At 42.4% G+C, this 20940-nt stretch overlaps 1 protein-coding gene across 1 annotated transcript in view; it reads left to right on the forward strand.

The window, feature by feature from the left end:
• The window catches only part of LOC311138994 (plasma membrane calcium-transporting ATPase 1-like), a 138864-nt gene that overhangs the window by 26537 nt on the left and 91387 nt on the right, over window positions 1-20940 (forward strand). The window contains exon 3 of the mRNA XM_084173815.1: window positions 7257-7809. Coding sequence (XP_084029941.1) covers window positions 7611-7809 — 199 coding nt within the window. The 5' untranslated portion in view covers window positions 7257-7610. The remainder of the gene's footprint in view (window positions 1-7256; window positions 7810-20940) is intronic.

Here is a 20940-nt window from a genome sequence, read left to right on the forward strand (position 1 = left end):
TTCCAACAACCAGCTGCAGTTTTGGAATAATTGTGGCCCGTCTATTTTCCACTTAAGATACTTTGCAAACTGTTAGTGCCATTTAGAATTCGTTAGCTAAGGCAGCAGGTAGCCTAGCGGTTAAGAATGTTGGGCCAGTAACTGAAAGGTTGCTAGTTCGAATCTCTGAGCCGACTAGGTGAAAAATCTGTCTGTGTCCTTGAGCAAGGTACTTAACCTTAATTGCTCCTGTAAGTCGCTCTGGATAAGAACTTCTGCTAAATGACGAAAATGTAAAAAATAAATAAACATAGACAGGTTCCACACCCGAAAGTATATATATTTTTTTACTGTTTGGAATGGCGGCCCGAAAAAACACTTTTCTATACAGAAAAAACCCTGGCTTTTAACAATTCTAACCCTCTCTACATCCCCAACACGGCAACTGTTGCTAACCCCATGTTACTCCTGAGAGCTGCTCACAGGTTGCTGGTGTTGCTGCACTCCTCTTTTCTCTCTTATTCGTTTTCTGTCTGTCTGTTTTCTGTTCTAGATTCAAGCAAGGATAGAGTCTGCTCTTATCTGTAATTTGATGCCAGTTCATAACAGTATATTTATGTTTTCTTCTACTAATCATGGTAAACTGATTTGAAAACTCTACATTTGATCCTGCACTTTTTAAAGCCTGCTAGACCTTTTAACAGTTATGTATGAATGAGATGTAGAGCTTTTTTCTTCCAGACATTTTCTATCTCTACTTGTTCGGAGTATATAACGCCTGAAATAATGTGTTACGATTAGAGCCAGGCAGCTATGTCCTGTCAATGTCCTCTGTTGTCAAGTGAAGGGCTAGAATGGAAGGTCAGTGTTAGAATGGATTTACTATGTTCATTTATTCACTGGTAAATGCTGCTGCCACTTGGCTCACTGCCAAGAAAACTCCACAGTACATTGTATTGAAGTGGGCTAATATCAGAGGAAGAGAAGTGAGAGAATAGTGGAATGGGAGTAGCGGTGTGTAAGGGCAGTCACTGGGCAGTCACTGACCGTACATGCACTTGACATTCACTTACCACACACTGCGTATTCTAATTTATTTATATCTACAGTACTGTAGTAATATAGTAATACTGCGTGTATACTTTGGATATCTAGTAGCTGTTTGCTCTAATAGCCGTAAGCCAATTTGTTCCTGGTTTGGGGTTTCAGTTATATTTCTGCGCACTCACACACACACACACACACTGATCTAGCCTGAGGCACAGTGGCCACTAATTTCATCAGCTGGCCGATAGTAAGCAGATAAACAGTAGAGTGCTCTGTCCAGAATGACAAAGCTCAAATGGAGTCATTGGGTGCGTCCCAAATGGCACCTATGCCCTATATATAGTGTACTACTAATGACCAGTGCCCACTACATAGGGCATATGGTGCCATTTGGGTCACTCTCCAGAGAGAGGGAGTGGGATTGCGGGAGAGGTAACGAGAGAGAGGGAGAGCGGTGTAATGGGAGAAAAAGAGGTAAAGGGTAAGGGAGAGAGGAAGAGAGAACGCGAGAGGGCAGATTGTGTTCCTAGCATAAGCTGTCATGTAGCCTCATGGTCTATCATGGTCGTTGAGCCAGTAGAGCAGCATTTCCCAAACTAGGCATAGCGACCCCATGTGGGGCCGCCTGATTTGAAAATGGGGTCGCGAAAGAAACTCTGAAATAAAATCAAGCGTCCTGGTTCATAGAACCGGGGTTACGTCAGTAACCTCCAGGAGCCGCTAGATGCGGTTGTAATAAACAGAGCGGTTTCAGTTTTCTTCCTACAAATGTGGCTCTATCTTTTGAATCGTTTAAGCTACAAACATCTGCTGCCCTCCCTCTATTTAACATGTCATCTACTTTACCGATTTACTTGATTTCTCTCTTTTCTTTTTACTCTACCTGAATTTTAATTCAAAAAGATTTATTGGCATGAAAAGTGTTAAACACATACATTGCCAAAGCAAACAGACATTTATCAAATAAATGATGACACCGATAGATAAGAGGAAAAAACAATACTCAATGGTCCATTGTTAATAGAGATTTAGCAGGACAACACATTAATGAGGACGGTCATTAAATAATGATAAAGACACATGTAGCAATGTTATTGCTCTGGTGGGTTATCCCTCTGGGTGTAGTAGGAAGTTACATATTTCTCTCTTTCTACTCTACCCCTCTTTCTACTCTACCTCGCTCCCTTTTGTTCTAGCTTCCTTTCTACTTACTATATGTGCCTCTTGTTTTACTGCTCTCTTTTTCATCTAGCTCATCTCCCTTTCTATATGCATCTCATTCCTCCTCCACCCCCTCTTTTTATATCCTTATTTCTCTCTCTCTCTCTCTCTCTCTCTCTCTCTCTCTCTCTCTCTCTCTCTCTCTCTCTCTCTCTCTCTCTCTCTCTCTCTCTCTCTCTCTCTCTCTCTCTCTCTCTCTCTCTCTCTCTCTCTCTCTCTCTCTCTCTCTCTCTCTCTCTCTCTCTCTCTCTCTCTCTCTCTCTCTCTCTCTCTCTCTCTCTCTCTCTCTCTCTCTCTCTCTCCATTATTCCATGCCAGTTGAGTTGACAAAGTGGGGCTCTTCAGTAGCCTGGCGGTGTATTCTGAATAGTATGTAGTGATAATTACACTGTAAGTGGTGTGTTACTGGACAACAGGCCCCGGTAGCAGAGCAGGGAGGAGAGGTATGTGGAGTTAATCAAACACTCAGCCATGCTGTCAAAACAGAACCTCCCTGTGCTCTGCTGTGTGTTTGTATGAATAAGGAATTAGAGTTAGTTGGCCACCTGCCTTGTATTTGTGCCGCTCTCACTTCCTTCACTCAGAGGGAATCCCTCAGCCTTTTCTCTGGCTATTCGCTACTCTGCTCGCTCTTTCCTTTTTATCATCTACTTCTCTAAGGTATGATTCTCTCTCCCTCTCTCTCTCCTCTTCTCTCTACCTTCTCTCTCCCATCGCTGTGCCATAGGCTACAGTTTGGATGTATAATCAGGTCATGTTACTAGAATAATGAGGGTACGCCCTCTATCATTTCGGCATTCAAGTGAATTATTCGATAATTCTCCTCGTCCTGGTTTTTCGCATTCTTTCATTCCTCATCTCTCCATCTCTCATTCCCTCTCTCCCTAATTGTATCATCACAATAGCTATAATTACTGCATTCCTTGTTAAAGACATCACCGCACTGTTTTGCATAATGAGCGAACAAGCAGAGGTATCTGCGTTATTTTCTTGGTGTAGAAGATGCTCCAGCGCTTAGGCTAATTTCACTAATGAAATGACTATTGGTAAAATTAGCATGCCAGTTGATTAGCTTGTCTTAATGAGTAGCTAGCTCCTCATCCATCGACACTAATAAACATCTCTTCTCCTCATAGAGACGTGTCACCGATCTGTGTTGTTGTTGTTGTTGTTTTTGGTGGTGGTGGTGGTGCTCGTTCTCTCTGGTGATGGCTCAAGGATAGTTAATGTGGTTTATAGCAAAGTGACAGTGGGAAACAAGAGGAAGTCGATAAAAGTCATGCTTACGGCTGTCTTTAAGTAGAGAGGAAGAGAGAGATGGAGAGGAAGAGAGATGTACAGAGGAGGGTGAGAGCAATACACAGAGAGAGAGAAAGGGGGATGGAGAGAGAGATGGGGAGAGGCTGGTGACTAGCGGACATACACTACATTACCAAAAGTATGTGGACACCTGCTCGTCGAACATCTCATTCCAAAATCATGGGCATTAATATGGAGTTGGTCCCCCCTTTGCTGCTATAACAGCCTCCACTCTTCTGGGAAGGCTTTCCACTAGATGTTGGAACATTGCTGCGAGGAGTTGCTTCCATTCAGCCACAAAAGCATTAGTGAGGTCGGGCACTGATGTTGGGCGATCAGGCCTGGCTCGCAGTCGGCGTTCCAATTCATCCCAAAGGTGTTCAATGGGGTTGAGGTCAGGGCTCTGTGCAAGCCAGTCAAGTTCTTCCACACCGATCTTGACAAACCATTTCTGTATGGACCTCGCTTTGTGCACCGGGGCATTGTCATGTTGAAACAGGAAAGGGCCTTCCCCAAACTGTTGCTACAAAGTTGGAAGCGCAGAATCATCTAGAATGTCATTGTATGCTGTAGCGTTAAGATTTCCCTTCACTGGAACTAAGGGCCTAGGCCGAAATCATGAAAAACAGCCCGACTATTTTAACTCTTCCACCAAACTTTATAGTTGGCGCTATGCATTTGGGCAGGTAGCGTTCTCCTGGCATCCGCCAAATCCAGATCTGCCAGATGGTGAAGCGTGATTCATCACTCATCACTCCAGAGAACGCGTTTCCACTGCTCCAGAGTCCAATAGCGGCGAGCTTTACACCACTCTAGCCGAAGCTTGGCATTGCACAAGGTGATCTTAGGCTTGTGTGCGGCTGCTCGGCCATGGAAACCCATTTCATGAAGCTCCCGACGAACTGTTCTTGTGCTTAAATTGCTTCCAGAGGCAGTTTGGAACTCTGTAGTATTGCAACCGAGGACAGACGATTTTTAGGCGCTACATGCTTCAGCCTTCCTGTTCTGTGAGCTTGTGTGGCCTACCATTTCACGGCTGAGCCGTGTTGCTCCTAGACTTTTCCACTTCACAATAACAGCACTTACAGTTGACCGGGGCAGCTCTAGCAGGGCAGAAATTTGATGAACTGACTTGTTGGACAGGTGGCATCCTATGACGGTGCCACATTGAAAGTCACTGAGCTCTTCAGTAAGGCCATTCTACTGCCAATGTTTGTCTGTGGATATTGCATGGCTGTGTGCTCGATTTTGTACAGCAGTCAGCAACGGGTGTGGCTGAAATAGCTGAATCCACTAATTTGACGGGCTGTCCACATACTTTTGTGTATATATAGTGTATTGCAGTGTACTGTATGTTGTCTAAAAGCTCAAACACTGTTTGGGCCCCTAATTTAGGGAGCCATTTAGTGGCCCTTCAGTGGCCCCCAGGTGACTGCTGACATTTCCCAAAATCAATTGATTTTGTTTGGAAACAGTGCAGAGCTCATGTGGCATTTACACATGCACACTGGTTACATCAGGCTAATGCATTTGTAGACTCAATCAGCGTCTACCCACGTTTTGGTCAGAATCATTGCTGAAAGTGCCACCATTGAAACTCTAGAGGCCAGGTCACGTCCCCTCTGTGGAAAGTAACACACACACACCATACACAGAGGAACACACACTTTTTTGGAGAGCAGTATAGATGGCCATTCACTTTGAATTGTAAACCGTATATAGATGGGGGTTGGGGAGCAGTATATGGCCATGATGGTTGTTTTGTCTGACTAACTGGTTCAGTGAAAGGCCTGAGGAGACCGTCCATCTCCTGGATCAGCTAGTCATGGTGTCTTGGCTACGCTGGCTCAGTCGTTGTCAGGAAGAGGTTAAATCAGTGATAGGTGCTCAATGTTTTGTATTCAAATCAAATTCCAGGGAAGATGTTGGAGTATAGAGAAGAGGATATTAACCCAATCTAGGTTAAAGCCTTCCCGCAGGCTCTCACAAGCAAACCACCTCGCATACACCACTCGCCTAATATAAAAATAGCCGCTCCTAGGCTCATTATATTGTAGTACAGTGTGCGTGTGTTTGCGTCTGAGTGTGTGTGTGTGTGTGTGCGTGCGTGTGTGTGTGTGTGTGGAGAAGGGTTTTTTGTTAGGAAAATTTGGCACCGGACAAGTCACCGGGAATATTTACATTGATCTGACATTTCAGAAATGTACCGGTCATCCGTATGCATTGGGTGCATAACCCATTAGGGTGTCCACCCAAGCAGCCAGCGCCATCAATAAACGAGGGATGTTGGCCAAATGAGCCACATTTATGTGTCCTTAAAAACAACCTATAACAAATTACTAAAACACTATTCCTTGTGTTTCGATGCGTAGCCAATGCAAAACCTTCTAGTCTATTGTTTTATTGGTTTTTACTTTCCTAAAACAATAATTGTTCAGCTGTCGGAGATTTGAGCACTAAACGCATCAGGGCATTGCATGCATAGGCCTATAGGCTTAGGCGTCCACTGTATGATATTAATATTTTACAAATAATTATAAAGGAAGAAAGGTTAGGTCTAGAGAAGCCGGGTGGAATGCGGCAACGACATGTATTTCAGATAGGCTACTGCGTCTGCTATGATATAGGCGTACATAAGGAGACTAATTAGTTCATTTTCTATCATAATATTTTGTATAAAGATAAGCATTATATTGTTAAATTATAGTAGGCCTAAAACATTCTACCTCACCTCAAGTTCAACAGTCAGTCAGTTGGAGCGCCGGTGTGCACTGCCACACCACACCAAACCTTCAAAAAAGTTTCTAAACTTTATTAGGGTAATATCAAAAGTAAGTCAAGCTATTGTTTATAGGGAAAATACGAGCAGGATATTATATTTCGGCAAACACAACATTACAGTTGGAACTTAATTGGGCCAAAGAAAATGACCCAACAGAATTAAATAAAACACTTGTGAACTGGTTTAAATCTTTACAAAAGTTTTGAACAGGCTAAATTGCAGCAATTACCAACAAAGTCTACTGCCTACCGTATCCAACAAATGACAGCAATAGGCAGGTCTATTTATAACCTATCTTAAACTAAATACGGAGCACACAATTAAAAAGACATTGGGGAACATCCTGAGCACACTCGTCGCGTTTATTTCTATGGGCACAAGCACTGTTCATGACACAAACTGTTCACACCCCTCTTGTTGGTGGAGAGAATTTTGCAGGTTGAAAGCAAATTTTCTTGCAATTCTATACATTTTGCCATGTCGAATGTGTATTCATGTGATATTTGAGTGACAAAAAAATTACAACAATATCTATGGGCTAAAAAACCAAAATAAAAAAATGTTAGCTGACATGGGCTAGTTGATCTGGACATTTCTGACAAGTTATAAATAGCTGTCTAAGGTATGCAATGACTGACATGACAAGAGGACAACTGATGATGCACTACCCAATTTCGAAATTGCACCTTGTGCATTCTACTATTACAACTTTCAAGAGTAAGTTTAAAGCCGGACTGAGTTCCTTAAAAAATAATAATAAATGACCCCTAACAGCCGCTCCACAGTATAGGTAACCACTGCCGTACTGTACCACAAGAATCTTGCAGTATTTGATATAAATCATCAATGGCAAGCTATTCCTGTGGTTTATTTTCATTTTGACTTTTTCAATGTTTTAAAACCTTTTTCTTGTCTCTTTCTCCTGCAGTTTCGTGGAACAGAAGAAGTGGTCAACGGATCATGTCTCCAATGTTTCCTTGGTAACTAAGATTCACTTCCGTGTCCAGAAGCTCGTCCACTGATGTTCATCTCCCACACCTGGCAGAGAGACCACCACTCACTACTACTACAATACCCATATTTCCTGTCTACACAAAGTAAGGACTTAGGTGTTAAGCCCTTAGGTGACTTGGACTTCCTTGTTTTACTATTTAACTATTTTCGCACTACTAGCCAGTTCTTAGTTTACAACTGTCACGCACAGTGATCTTAGAGAGAGAGTAGAGGTACTTAGAGACAGTTAGCGAGTAAAGAGAGAAAAATAAACAAAAACAACGACAAAATGGCCAACAACACGGCGGACCACCCTCCGGGGAATTCGGTTGTGGCTGATGGTAACCAGGAGGGGGACTTTGGCATTACGGTGATGGACCTCCGAGAGCTGATGGAACTGAGGAGTGGAGAGGCCGTCACCAAGATAGCCGACTCCTACGGAGACGTGCAGGGGCTCTGCCGCAGGCTCAAGACATCTCCCATCGAGGGTGAGACACATTATACATACACACACACACACACTACGCTGCATGCACACACATATACACACACACACTACGCTGCACGCACAAACACACATTACGCTTCACACTCATGCACGTACACACGCACGCACAGACACACACACATTACTGTATCACCCCATTAGCCCTACTGAATGTTATAATGATGATGTCATCAAATATCTGACCCCTATTCATAGGTTGCACCTCAGTCACTCGGTGGCATCATGCCATTGTTATGAACGTTTTCAAGCCGCCCTCTGCCGGCAGCGCAATAGTGGTGCCATAAAGTCGTGATAAGCACCCAGTCATTCTGGACAGAGGCTAACGACTGTTTAGTGTATATTACACTATAGTGCCTGGAAATACGATGACATTCCTAAAGTAGTCAAAAGTATAGTTGGAAACAACTTTGCCAGCATTATAATGTAGTCAAATTTACTTTAGACAGATGGCAATGTTGTCATTAGCTAGCAAAGTTCATCAACAATTGCTAGCAATGCTAATGTTAGCTAGCTAAAATCATGTGACTTTCCCTCAATCTTAGCTAACTAGCTAACGTTATACTGCAGTCAATCTGGCAACATCAAAATGATGACAAAAGGTTTTCCTACAAATTATTTCCCTCCTTTTGAATGGCATTGTATTTACAAGCCACTGTAATGCACTTTTGATGAAATCTTCATCAGCGCTCATTGACCATGCATTGAGTAGAATGCCCAGCTGGGCAACAGTACAAAATGAATGTTCAAAACAGTATTGTGACGAAACATACAACCCATGAATAGGGCCCGTGGCCAGAGTTAGGCCGCTGGTTGTGCTGAGTCCCAGGGCTAAACTGCTCTGACAAGACATGACTGATTTTTAAATCAGTGTGAGCAGCAGAGAGTGAAGGGTTAATTATGGAGGTTAAGTGAATCTGTATGTGTTTATTGTTGCTGTTTCCTACCCAAAGTTTTGAAAATACAGGCTGAAGTATATAATATATGTATAATATAGGCCAGTATGGACAGTGCAAGTTCAATGACCTAATGCTAACCATTTAACCCAATACCGTATCTATTTCACTGTACAGACACTCCCCAGTCCCCAGCAAGCCTTTAGCTAGTGAAGTATTCCCTTAACTGCTCCCTCCTGCACATGCTATCCATTAGCGCAGGTGTGGCTACGGGCGTACTGCTAATGTGTTTGATACCATTTACTAACCAGGCCTTCAAACCATCCCTGGGCTCGCTTTAGAAACATGGAGATTATATTTCATCAACAATTTATGGCCAAGCACTCTGATTATCATCAGAAAATGTTCTCACGCACAGACGCACACATACGTACATACACGATTGGAATCACTCAGAGTAGATGAATCACATGATATCTGACAGCTCATCAACTACGGGTTGAGAGTAGAAAATGGCCACCTCTCACTCTCTCTCGCTCTCTTTAGCAAGTGCTGTCCTTGGTTCTGCGGTTCATTCCAGGATTGGAATTAGTTCCACACTGTAGCCCTAATGACTTCATAGATCATTGCTCTATTCCATTTAGTAATCAAGGGACAGCTGTAGCGCCGTCCTCCGCACAAGAAATGACAATTATTTTATGAAGGAAGCATAATTATGTTTTCAGTGGACGGACGGGTGGATGGAGGAAAGAAAAGCTGCTCAAACACATAACGAAAAGCTGGTTAATTTCAGTGGAAAACAAGATGGGTTTTCTGCTAGTTGTTTTGTAAGCAAATGGGCCTCATAAGCCTGGCATCACATATCACTGTTGTCATTTCAGTCAATAGTTATTGTGAGTTTTGGGCTGGAATCATAATGCTCCTATTTAGTGCGTGGATTTTCTTTCTTTCTTTCACTAGACAAGAATGAGCCACTCGGCTCAAATGACTTGTCTAGGATTCTGTTTTCCTTGCAGATACAGTTCTACTTCAGTCCTTTGGCTGCGTGAGCAAGTGTTCTATCCACCGGGGGCATTTCTGACAATGATGTCACCCTCAACTCGCCTCAGCCCAGTGCATGTTACAAATTATAGCTTTATCAGTCTGTACTACTTCCATACACAATACTGTAGCTAGCAGAACACTTCCTTATTTGATATGGCTAGCTTGTTATCTAACAAATACAATATGTTTATCCCAAATGGCACCCTATATACTGTAGTACACTACATTTGACCAGGGTCCATATGGCTCTGGTCAAAAGTAGTGCACTATATATGGAATGTTTTTCAGACAGAACATGTGAATACTGATGCAGTAGCACTAAGTGCATCACCTGATCCAGGATAAATGTGGTGTTTCATTTCCTAGAGATAGATCCAGTTGTTTTATCTCTATGGTTCATTACTCTCTGGTGCAGGCTCTTAGTGGTGCATCAGTGGAGGCGGAAGAGGAGGGAAAGATGAGCATTAACCTCCACCTTAACAACACTTTACCACCTCCATTAACACTCACCTGAACTACTATACAGAGAGGAGAGGTACTTTGCCCATTCTCCCCACCCACTACACACACACACACGTGCCCGTACCCCGTACACACACACACAGACACATGCATGCCTGAGTACACAAACAAATGTGCATACTCACACACGCACATGACCAAGCGCGCACACACACACTCTTGGACACGCTCAGCATTGCCATGAGTGCAGTTTCATCGGATTTGCTCTTCTCTACTATGGTGTGTTCAGCATAGTGTTGTTTGCTCCAGAGACACTCCCGCTAATGTTTCCTGATGAACCAGTCTGCTGCTGCGCCTGCCTGCCTGTCTTTTGCTTCTAGAGGACAAACACTTATTGTCCTTTCTTGTTTTAGAAAACACAAAGCAATGCTTCTGCTCCTGCTGCTTTGCGACCTAGGTTTATGAAACTGGATCTGCTAAAGTTATCCAACCAGAGTATCGAGCATGGGGACTCCATAACAACTTACATAGGCAAGGCTTACACAGAATTAGAACATGACACATCATTTATTTTAGGCAAAAGGGAGAAACTTACGACAATCCAGCAAGGTAAAGAAACAACTGGAAGGTATTATTACTTAGTAGGAGATTAGCCTAGTTAAATGTGTGTAAACACGGCCTAGTTCTCTTGTGGAGGCAGTTAGAATGGAATGGCATGGCATGTAGGCCTATATGACACAGTCAGAGGAGGGATTCTTCGCTGTGACTCCAGCTAACAGCCCAGCCTCATTGGCCCAGGATTTCCCTGTTCGGTGGGTGGGGTCGTATGACACAGCAGCTCAGCTATGCTGCTAGCACCATGGCAGGAAAAGAGCAGGATTACACTAGACTGCCTTTAAAAGTGATGAAGTCTATAATGGAGTCACCCCTGTATTTTTGAGTGTACTGGTTAGATTCACTCAGAATAAATTATGACGATTAGACTAGGCTTAGTTTGATGTCCTTGGTCTCTGATGTTAAAGATAAATTATGTTTATTTCCAAAATGCTATACCCACCAATTTTTCACATTTGTGTTTTTTCATCAGAAATGATTGCTTATGGGTACCTTCATGGGTGTGCAAAATATTACTGTTCTCAGATGTTTTATAAATAGATTCTAGATGTGAATTAAAATGTTATTTTTTTGCAAAAAGCTATATATCAATTGTTAAGCTGGAATGGAATGTTCATATCCTGTATAAACTAGAATGGAATGTTTGTATCCTGTATATTTCACTGTGATACAGTATGTGGTTGTCTCACATAGCTATCTTAAGATGAATGCACTTACTGTAAGTCTCTGGATAAGAGCATGTGCTAAATGACTAAAATGTCATTTTAGCCATGTTCCAGAGATGTGAAACATATACACTACCAGTCAAAAGTTTGGACACACCTACTCATTCAACGGTTTTTCTTTGGGACAGTGACCCAACACACCTCCAGGCTATGTAAGGGCTATTTTACCAAGAAAGAGAGTGATGGAGTGCTGCATCAGATGACCTGGCCTCCACAATCCCCTGACCTCAACCCAATTGAGATGGTTTGGGATGAGTTGGACGGCAGAGTGATGGAAAATCAGCCAACAAGTGCTCAGCAATTGCGGGAACTCCTTCAAAACTGTTGGAAAAGCATTCCAGGTGAAGCTGGTTGAGAGAATGGCAAGAGTGTGCAAAGCTGTCATCAAGGCAAAGGGTGGCTATTTGAGTATAAAATATATTTTTGGTTACTACATGATTCCGTATGTGTTGTTTCATAGTTTTGATGTCTTCACTATTATTCTACAATGTAAAAAAACTTTTACAAAACTTGAATGAGTAGGTGTGTCCAACATTTTTACTGGTACTGTACATGTAGTTCCCATCAATACTAATCTATCAAGATGGCGGCAGGGCAGTTCTGCTGAGTGTGTTGTGTGCATAACCATTATAGGCTACGGGAGTTGTCTTTGAACAACACCGAACGCAACAAAGTAATCAAAGCGTTAAAATCACAATTATAAGCTGGGTGGTTCGAGCACTGAATGCTGATTGGCTGACAGCCGTGGTATATCAGACCGTATACCACGGGTATGACAAAACATGTATTTTTACTGCTCTAATTACATTGGTTAACCAATCACCATTCAGGAATAGACCCACCCGTTGTATAAAATAGCAATAAGGCACCTCGGGGGTTTGTGGTATATGGCCAATATACCATGGCTAAGGGCTGTGTCCAGGCACTCCGCGATGCATTGTGCGTAAGAACAGCCTTAGCCGTGGTATATTGGCCATATACCACACCCCCTCGTGCCTTATTTCTTAAGTAAACCACGTAGTGACGTCCGCTGTCTCTACACGAGGAGACAGTGCCGGTGTGGTGCCTTCCCTGAAAGCTGTGAGAGGACATATCTGCGCTGTGACTGACTGTCTAGATGCGCTGGGCTGACTAGCCTTGGATACTTCTCAACAGTCAGATTCTTCACCTGTGTTCTGCCAATCTACCAGGGTCCTCTCCTGCCTTGCTGTGCTGTGTGGTGGAAGCCGGAGGTCGGTATCTGTGCTGTGACAGAGCGTCTAGATGCGCTGGGTTTGCTAGCCCAGGATACGCCCGGTGATTTGCTGGTCTACAGGTCCCGCTGCTGCCTTACTGTTTGGTACTGCGAGGCGACTGGGCGAATTGACCAGATTCACACACCGGATGAGTTCCCTGTCAGCACACTCCTCCAGCGGCTGTTGAACGTGCTGGAGCTGTAGCTAAGGCACCAACGCTAGGGCACAGACTTGGTTTCTGACCTAACTAGACCTGTAGGCTACAGCTGAACATTTTTAGGGCACTTAAGGTTTTAATAGTTTATTTCTAAAACTAGCCGCCGAAATTGTCGCAACCCCTATTACTAGCCTGTTCAACCTCTCTTTCGTAACGTCTGAGATCCCCAGAGATTGCAAAGCTGCCGCGGTCATCCCCATCTTCAAAGGGGTTCACTCTAGATCCGAACTGTTACAGACCTATATCCATCCTGCCTTGCCTTTCGAACGTTTTTGAAAGCCAAGTTAACAAACAGATTACCGACCATTTCGAATCCCACCGTACCTTCTCCGCTATGCAATCCGGTTTCCGAGTTGGTCATGGGTGCACCTCAGCCACGCTCAAGGTCCTAAACGATATTGTAACCGCGATCGATAATAGACAGTACTGTGCAGCCGTCTTCGTCGACCTGGCCAAGGCTTTCGACTCTGTCAACCACCGCATTCTTATTGGCAGACTAAATAGCCTTAGTTTCTCAAATGACTGCCTCGCCTGGTTCACCAACTACTTCTCAGATAGAGTTCAATGTGTCAAATCGGAGGGCCTGTTGTCTGGACCTATGGCAGTCTCTATGGGGGTGCCACACGGTTCAATTCTCGGGCCGACTCTTTTCTCCGTGTATATCAATGATGTCGCTCTTGCTGCTGGTGACTCTCAGATCCACCTCTACGCAGACGACACCATTTTGTATACATCTGGCCCTTCATTGGACACTGTGTTAACAAACCTCCAAACGAGCTTCAATGCCATACAACACTCCTTCAGTAGCCTCCAACTGCTCTTAAACACTAGTAAAACTAAATGCATGCTCTTCAATCGAACGCTGCTGGCACCCGCCCACCCGACTAGAATCACTACTCTCGACGGGTCTGACCTAGAGTATGTGGACAACTACAAATATCTAGGTGTCTGGTTAGACTGTAAACTCTCCTTCCAGACTCACATTAAGAATCTCCAATCCAAAGTTAAATCTAGAATTGGTTTCCTATTTTGCAACAAAGCCTCCTTCACTCATGCTGCCAAACATGCCCTCGTAAAACTGACTATCCTACCGATCCTTGACTTCGGCGATGTCATTTACAAAATAGCCTCCAACACTCTACTCAGCAAATTGGATGTAGTCTATCACAGAGCCATCCATTTTGTCTCCAAAGCCCCATATACTACCCACCACTGTGACCTGTACGCTCTTGTTGGCTGGTCCTCACTACATATTCTTCGCCAAACCCACTGGCTCCAGGCCATCTATAAATCACTGCTAGGCAAATCCCCGCCTTATCTTAGCTCATTGGTCACCATAGCAACACCCACCCGTAGTATGCGCTCCAGCAGGTATATCTCACTGGTCATCCCCAAAGCCAACACCTCCTTTGGCCGCCATTCCTTCCAGTTCTCTGCTGCCAATGACTGGAACGAATTGCAAAAATCTCTGAAGCTGGAGACTCTTATCTCCCTCACTAACTTTAAGCATCAGATGTCAGAGCACCTTACCGATCACTGCACCTGTACACAGCCCATTTGAAATTAGCCCACCCAACTACCTCATCCCCTTATTGTTATTTATTTTGCTCATTTGCACCCCAGTATCTCTATTTGCACATCATCTCTTGCACATCTATCATTCCAGTGTTAATATTAATTGTAATTATTTTGCACTATAGCCTATTTATTGCCTTACCTCCATAACTTGCTACATTTGCACACACCTTATATATATTTTCTGTTGTATTTTTGACTTTATGATTTGTTTTACCCCATATGTAACTGTGTTATTTTTATCGCACTGCTTTTGCTTTATCTTGGCCAGGTCGCAGTTGTAAATGAGAACTTTTTCTCAACTGGCTTACCTGGTTAAATAAAGGTGAAATAAAAATAGACAGCATATTTGAATTTGTTTCTTTTCTTTTCGTTGTAGTGAATTGTTGGATTCAGTAGTTTAAAATGGGTATTTTTGTACAAATGGTTTTAATAGCTGCCTATCTGGGTTATGGCTCATTGCATAGTGTCAGTTATCAAAAACAATTTCATCTCCTTACCCTAGGTAAGCTGCCAAACCCTATTTTGACTGACAGTACAGCAGCTTTTATCTTTCCGAGGGGTCTGATTGTGTTACCATTTGATTCCTACTGTAACATGCTCATTAAACTTTCTCATCTACAAGGTTTTGTCTGGCTAAAAAACGCTTTGTCATATCAGATGACTTTAGTTTAATTATTTTAAAGCTGCAATATATAACTTTTTGGGCGACCCGACCAAATTCACATAGAAATGGAGTTATAGATCTGTCATTCTCATTGGAAGCAAGGCGATAGATGTTCTATTTGTGTTATTTATACGCTTCCCGTTCTTAAGTTTCGTTTTTGCGTCTTTTACTTTCGGTTTTGTACACTAGCTTCAAACAGCTGAAAATACAATATTTTAGGTTATGGAAAATATATTTCACAGCGGTATAGATGGTACAATGATTTTCTACAATATACTTGCTTGTTTTGTCACATAAACTGAAATTAAGCGAACTATTACAATTTTAGCAACCAGGAAATGGCGGAGTGATTTCTGCATCTTTAAGTCTTCTAAGTATAGAGAGATTTTAGGAAGCAACAAATCAAGGTGTTTTATTAATCTATAGGCTTGGCTGGTTATAATGTTTATCGATGTGACTGAGTGAGTAAGAGAGTAAGTGACTGAGTGAGTATATTAAAGACATTCATGTGGTTATTGAACTAAAGTCTTTATCTAAACCAAAGCAGTTTTAGTTTTTAGCATTGAAACTGCAGTTTTCGAATGCTGTGAACTTAGATTTAATAGGATGTTATAGACCTCCATCTGCAAAAGTAGAATCACTGGATTCTCTGGCTGAACTACTGCGTGGTTGGGGGGGAAATGATATGGTGCTCATGGGCGATTTAAACTGGGACTGGGACTCTTCAAACTCTGAGGCCATAAGAGGACTGTGCACTGATTTTTACTCAACTGATAAATGCAGTCACAAGACCCAACCCAAAATACATCTCCAAATCAACACTTACTGATGTTATTCTAACAAAAAATCTGCATGAATACCAGGCTGTTGATATATTTTCCCTAGCTAATGATTTAAGCGATCATTGTGAAGTTGCTTGCATTAGAGACACTAAAATCCCTAAAGTGCCCCCTCGGTTCATAGTCAAACATCATTTTAAGCAGTTCTGCGAGCTGGCTTTCCTGCACAAACTTTCCACATGCAACTGGGATAGGATTGCGCTTATTACGGACATCGAGAAGGCATTCTCCAATTTTCATTCCATGTTTTCTACTATCTGTGATCAACACGCCCCTCTTAAAACGTACCAGGAATGATCTGATTTGATCCATAAACTAAATGCACAATGGGCCAAAGCCAGAAAGGGTAACTCCCAGGCTGAATGGCAATTATTCAGGGCACTGAGAAATAAGTGCACCTTGTTAATATTACGAATCTACCAAGGCAAACCTCAATAACCCGACGAAATTATGGAAAACCATTAAGTCCGTGAATGCTAACACGAACTCCTCTGGTCTTCCGCTGAAGTTGACCTCAAATTCAATGGACGTGACTGACAAGAATAAACTGCTTGACATGTTTAATGAGCATTTTGCTAAGGCTGAGCATTTATTTGATAAAGAACTCCATCTTGAATGAGGCTGTGCATGAAGCTGCCGCAAGACGGCCTATGGTTAATCTATTTAATTTGACCGAGATTGCGCTTTTAGAAGTTGTAAAGGCACTCAAATCTATTGATATTAAGAAAGTGGCCGGCCCGGACTAGTTAAAACCTTTTTTTTTCTTTTCTTTTTTTTTATGGTGCAGAGATCATTGCTGACCATCTCACTCATATATGACATCTTTCATTGGCAAGTAATATGATTCCAAAAGTCTGGAAATAAGCATACGTCATCCCTTTACATAAGGGTGGAGATCCGTCACAGTTGGATTATTATCGTCCCATATCTAAACTGTCTGCATTGGCAAAAGTTTTGGAAAACCTGGTGAACTCACAGTTGAAAGACTTCCTGTATAATAACTCAGTTTTATCTCAATTCCAGTCGGGTTTTGGACTGGAGAGTGAGGCTGATCTATAGCAAAAAGAACATTTATTATTTGTCTCTCTGAAATGAAACCATCAAGTGATAGATTTTAAACCAATACATGTCTGTCATTGAACAACCCCATTAGGGGGAGAGGAAGGGAGGGAGAGAGGGAGAGGGAGAGGGAGAGGGAGAGAGAGAGGGAGAGAGAGAGAGAGAGAGAGAGAGAGAGAGAGAGAGAGAGAGAGAGAGAGAGAGAGAGAGAGAGAGAGAGAGAGAGAGAGAGAGAGAGAGAGAGAGAGAGAGAGAGAGAGAGAGAGAGAGAGAGAGAGAGAGAGAGAGAGAGAGAGAGAGAGAGAGAGAGAGAGAGAGAGAGAGAGAGAGAGAGAGAGAGAGAGAGAGAGAGAGAGAGAGAGAGAGAGAGAGAGAGAGAGAGAGAGAGAGAGAGAGAGAGAGAGAGAGAGAGAGAGAGAGAGAGAGAGAGAGAGAGAGAGAGAGAGAGAGAGAGAGAGAGAGAGAGAGAGAGAGAGAGAGCTCATTCTAGTGTAAATATATCTGGTCTCTAGGCTACTTTGAATTAATGTGGAATGGACAGACCACATGATGGACAATCAGTGCATTATTCCTCCACTGCAGACCATTACTGAGGCAGACAGGCAGTCATCTTGGTTTGGTTGGAAAAACAAAAATGTATTCTTCTACTGACACCCGCAGGGTGCTTTTGTTCATCACTCTGGGCTTTACTTCAATTCGTCTTTTCACGATTTCTCAGATCCTCTTGCCTCAACCGTATTGAGGAGACTGTCCAAAGTTGATGTGTTTTGAGAAGGAAGCAAGGAAAGAGGATGCGAGGAATTTAGGAAATATGAATTGACAAAGGTCTTTTCATGCATGGCAGACTTGGGAAAGACATTTCAGAGAATTATATGAGGGAGTAAATAGATATGATTGAATTGACTAATTCAGAAGTAGGCTAATGTTAAAACGTCGCTAGTGAATTAAAGCATTGTTATGACTCTTTCAAGGTCATAGGAAATACAGTGTAGCATAGTACAAACCAGTGTGTGCCCTGTGTTAGCTTTGATTTGATTGGTTGGACTGGGCTCTATGACTACCAGCTTTGTTGCTGGGTCAACCAGCAGATATGCATTGTAGTGGACAATGCTGATGTCATTATGTCATAGAGGAGACATGGACCTTAACCTTGGCCCAGAGGTTCCGTTTGGCTCATTCTGCTCCATCCATTTTGGCTCTTAGAGCAGAACGAATTTGTGGAGATTCTGGACATAATGACATAAGTGCCCTTCTTTATTTAGTTCTCAGTTAGCTTTCAGAGAGTGAATGATTATAAAAAAAATTGTCATTTAAGAGGACATTCTTTCCACAATTTACCACAATTACACATATGGAATAAACTGAGTGTGTATATACTCTGTAAGCATGTTTGTTCAGGTTAAAGAGTTTGTTCTCAGCCTGTTAGTGTGTGGACGCTTTTAGAAACGAGTGGCGTGAGAAATCATGCATCTCCACTCATACTGGGAACTGTGGGTGCGTGACAAGGATACTCAAGGCAATTTGCCATTTCACTTGTTCTCACATACATGAAACATATACAGCGCACACACACAACCTAGGGTCATGCATGTCAGTTGAAGGAGCATGCTCATCTTTGATGGAGCACCAGCAATTAAAAGGAGAAGACATGCAGGCCTCTTCCCTGCCAAACAACTATAGCATACTGCACTTTTCTCTCTTTCTCTACCTCTCTCGCCCCCATTCCCCTTTAGCTCTTCCCCTATATCTTCTCATTCACCTTCTGACTCTCCCTCTCTCTCATCCCGAAAACCTCTCTCCCATATCTACCTCTTTTCACCCTATATCTCCCTCTCTCTTCCTTCATCCCACATCTCCCCCTCTCCTCCCTTACCTCCGCCTGTAGACTGCGTTCTTGTCCCTGCCATTCAACAGTTTGAGGGAGTGGTAAGCTTGAAAAATGTTGTTTGTTAAAAATATAAATGTTTAAACCCTTTGCCCCGTAAGGATATGTAAAGTTCAGTGATTCGTGACTACACCCCTCTACGTATACCCTTGGCATAAGGTGCCAGCTTTTAATTAATGTTTCTCCACACCGTCCCCCTTGATGTGAGCTTTTTAATTAGCCATGAATTTGCATAATTCTCAACCAATGAGAACAGAAACTGCATATGTATTCACCCCATCTCTCATATATATGCAGTGGTTGGTGGATGATTAGGCATACAGTAGCACACACACACACCCTGAGCTAGATTCAAACAATTAGTGATTGGTTTAAGGCATACTGTTCATCAGACCAGCTACTATGTTCTCTATTGGGACATTGTACACATTCAGTCTGAAGTAAAAGTACAGGTTACTATGCTCTCTACAGGGACATTACTTTTGTGTGTGTATATATACACTACCAGTCAAAGGTTTGGACACACCTATTCATTCAATGGTTTTTCTTTATTTATTAATAGTGAAGACATTAAAACTATGAAATAACACATATGGAATCATGTAGTAACCAAAAAAGTGTTAAACAAATCAAAATATAGCTGAGATTCTTCAAATAACCACCCTTTGAAGCTGGTTGAGAGAATGCCAAGAGTGTGCAAAGCTGTCATCAATGCAAAGGGTGGCTATTTGAAGAATCTCAAAAATAAAATATATTTTGATTTGTTTAACACTTTTGTGGTTACTACATGATTCCATATGTGTTATTTCATAGTTTTGATGTCTTCACTATTATTCTACAATGTTAAAAATTTTACAAATAAAGAGAAACCCTTGAATGAGTAGGTGTGTCCCAACTTTTGACTGGTACTGTATATATATGCTGATGATTCAACCAAATATGCATCAGCAACCGCAGCTAGTGAAGTCACTGAAACCCTTAACATCTCTAAAACTAAGAGCATTGTATTTGGTACAAATCATTCCCTATGTTCTAGACCTGAATCTGGGAATGAATGATGTGGCTGTTGAACAAGTTGAAGAGACTAAATTACTTGCTTACCTTAGATTGTAAACTGCCATGGTCAAAACATATTGATTCAATGGTTGTAAAGATGGGGAGAGGTCTGTCCGTAATAAGTTGATGCTCTGCTTTTTTGAAACCACGCTCCACAAAGCAAGTCCTGCAGGCTCTAGTTTTATCTTATCTTGATTATTGTCCAGTCATATGGTCAAGTGTTGCAAAGAAGGACCTAGTTAAGCTGCAGCTGGCCCAGAACAGAGTGGCACGTCTTGCTCTTCATTTCAATCAGGGGGCTAATATTAATACTATGCATGCCAGTCTCTCTTGGCTAAGAGTTGAGGAAAGACTGACTTCGTCACTTCTTGTTTTTATAAGAAACATGAATGTGTTGGAAATTCCAAATTGTTTGCATAGTCAACTTACATACAACACTGACAGACACACACTTACCCCACCAGACATGCCAACAGGGGTATTTTCACAGTCCCCAGGTCCAGAACAAATTCAAGGAAACGGACAGTATTATACAGAGCCATCAGTGCATGGAACTCCCATCATGTATAGCGCAAGTGAACAGCAAACCTGGTTTCAAAAAACAATTATAAACTGGGTGGTTCGAGCCCTGAATGCTGATTTGGCTGACAGCCGTGGTATATCACACCATATACCATTATTTGTAATGCTTTAATTACGTTGGTAACCAGTTCTTAATAGCAATAAGGCACCTTGGGGGTTTGTGGTATATTGCCAATATACCACGGCTAAGGGTTGTATCCAGGCACTCTGCGCTGAGTCGTGTATAAGAACAGCCCTTAGCCATGGTATATCGGCCA

This window comes from Coregonus lavaretus (assembly GCF_964263955.1).
Source record: "Coregonus lavaretus genome assembly, chromosome: 12".
NCBI lineage: Eukaryota > Metazoa > Chordata > Actinopteri > Salmoniformes > Salmonidae > Coregonus > Coregonus lavaretus.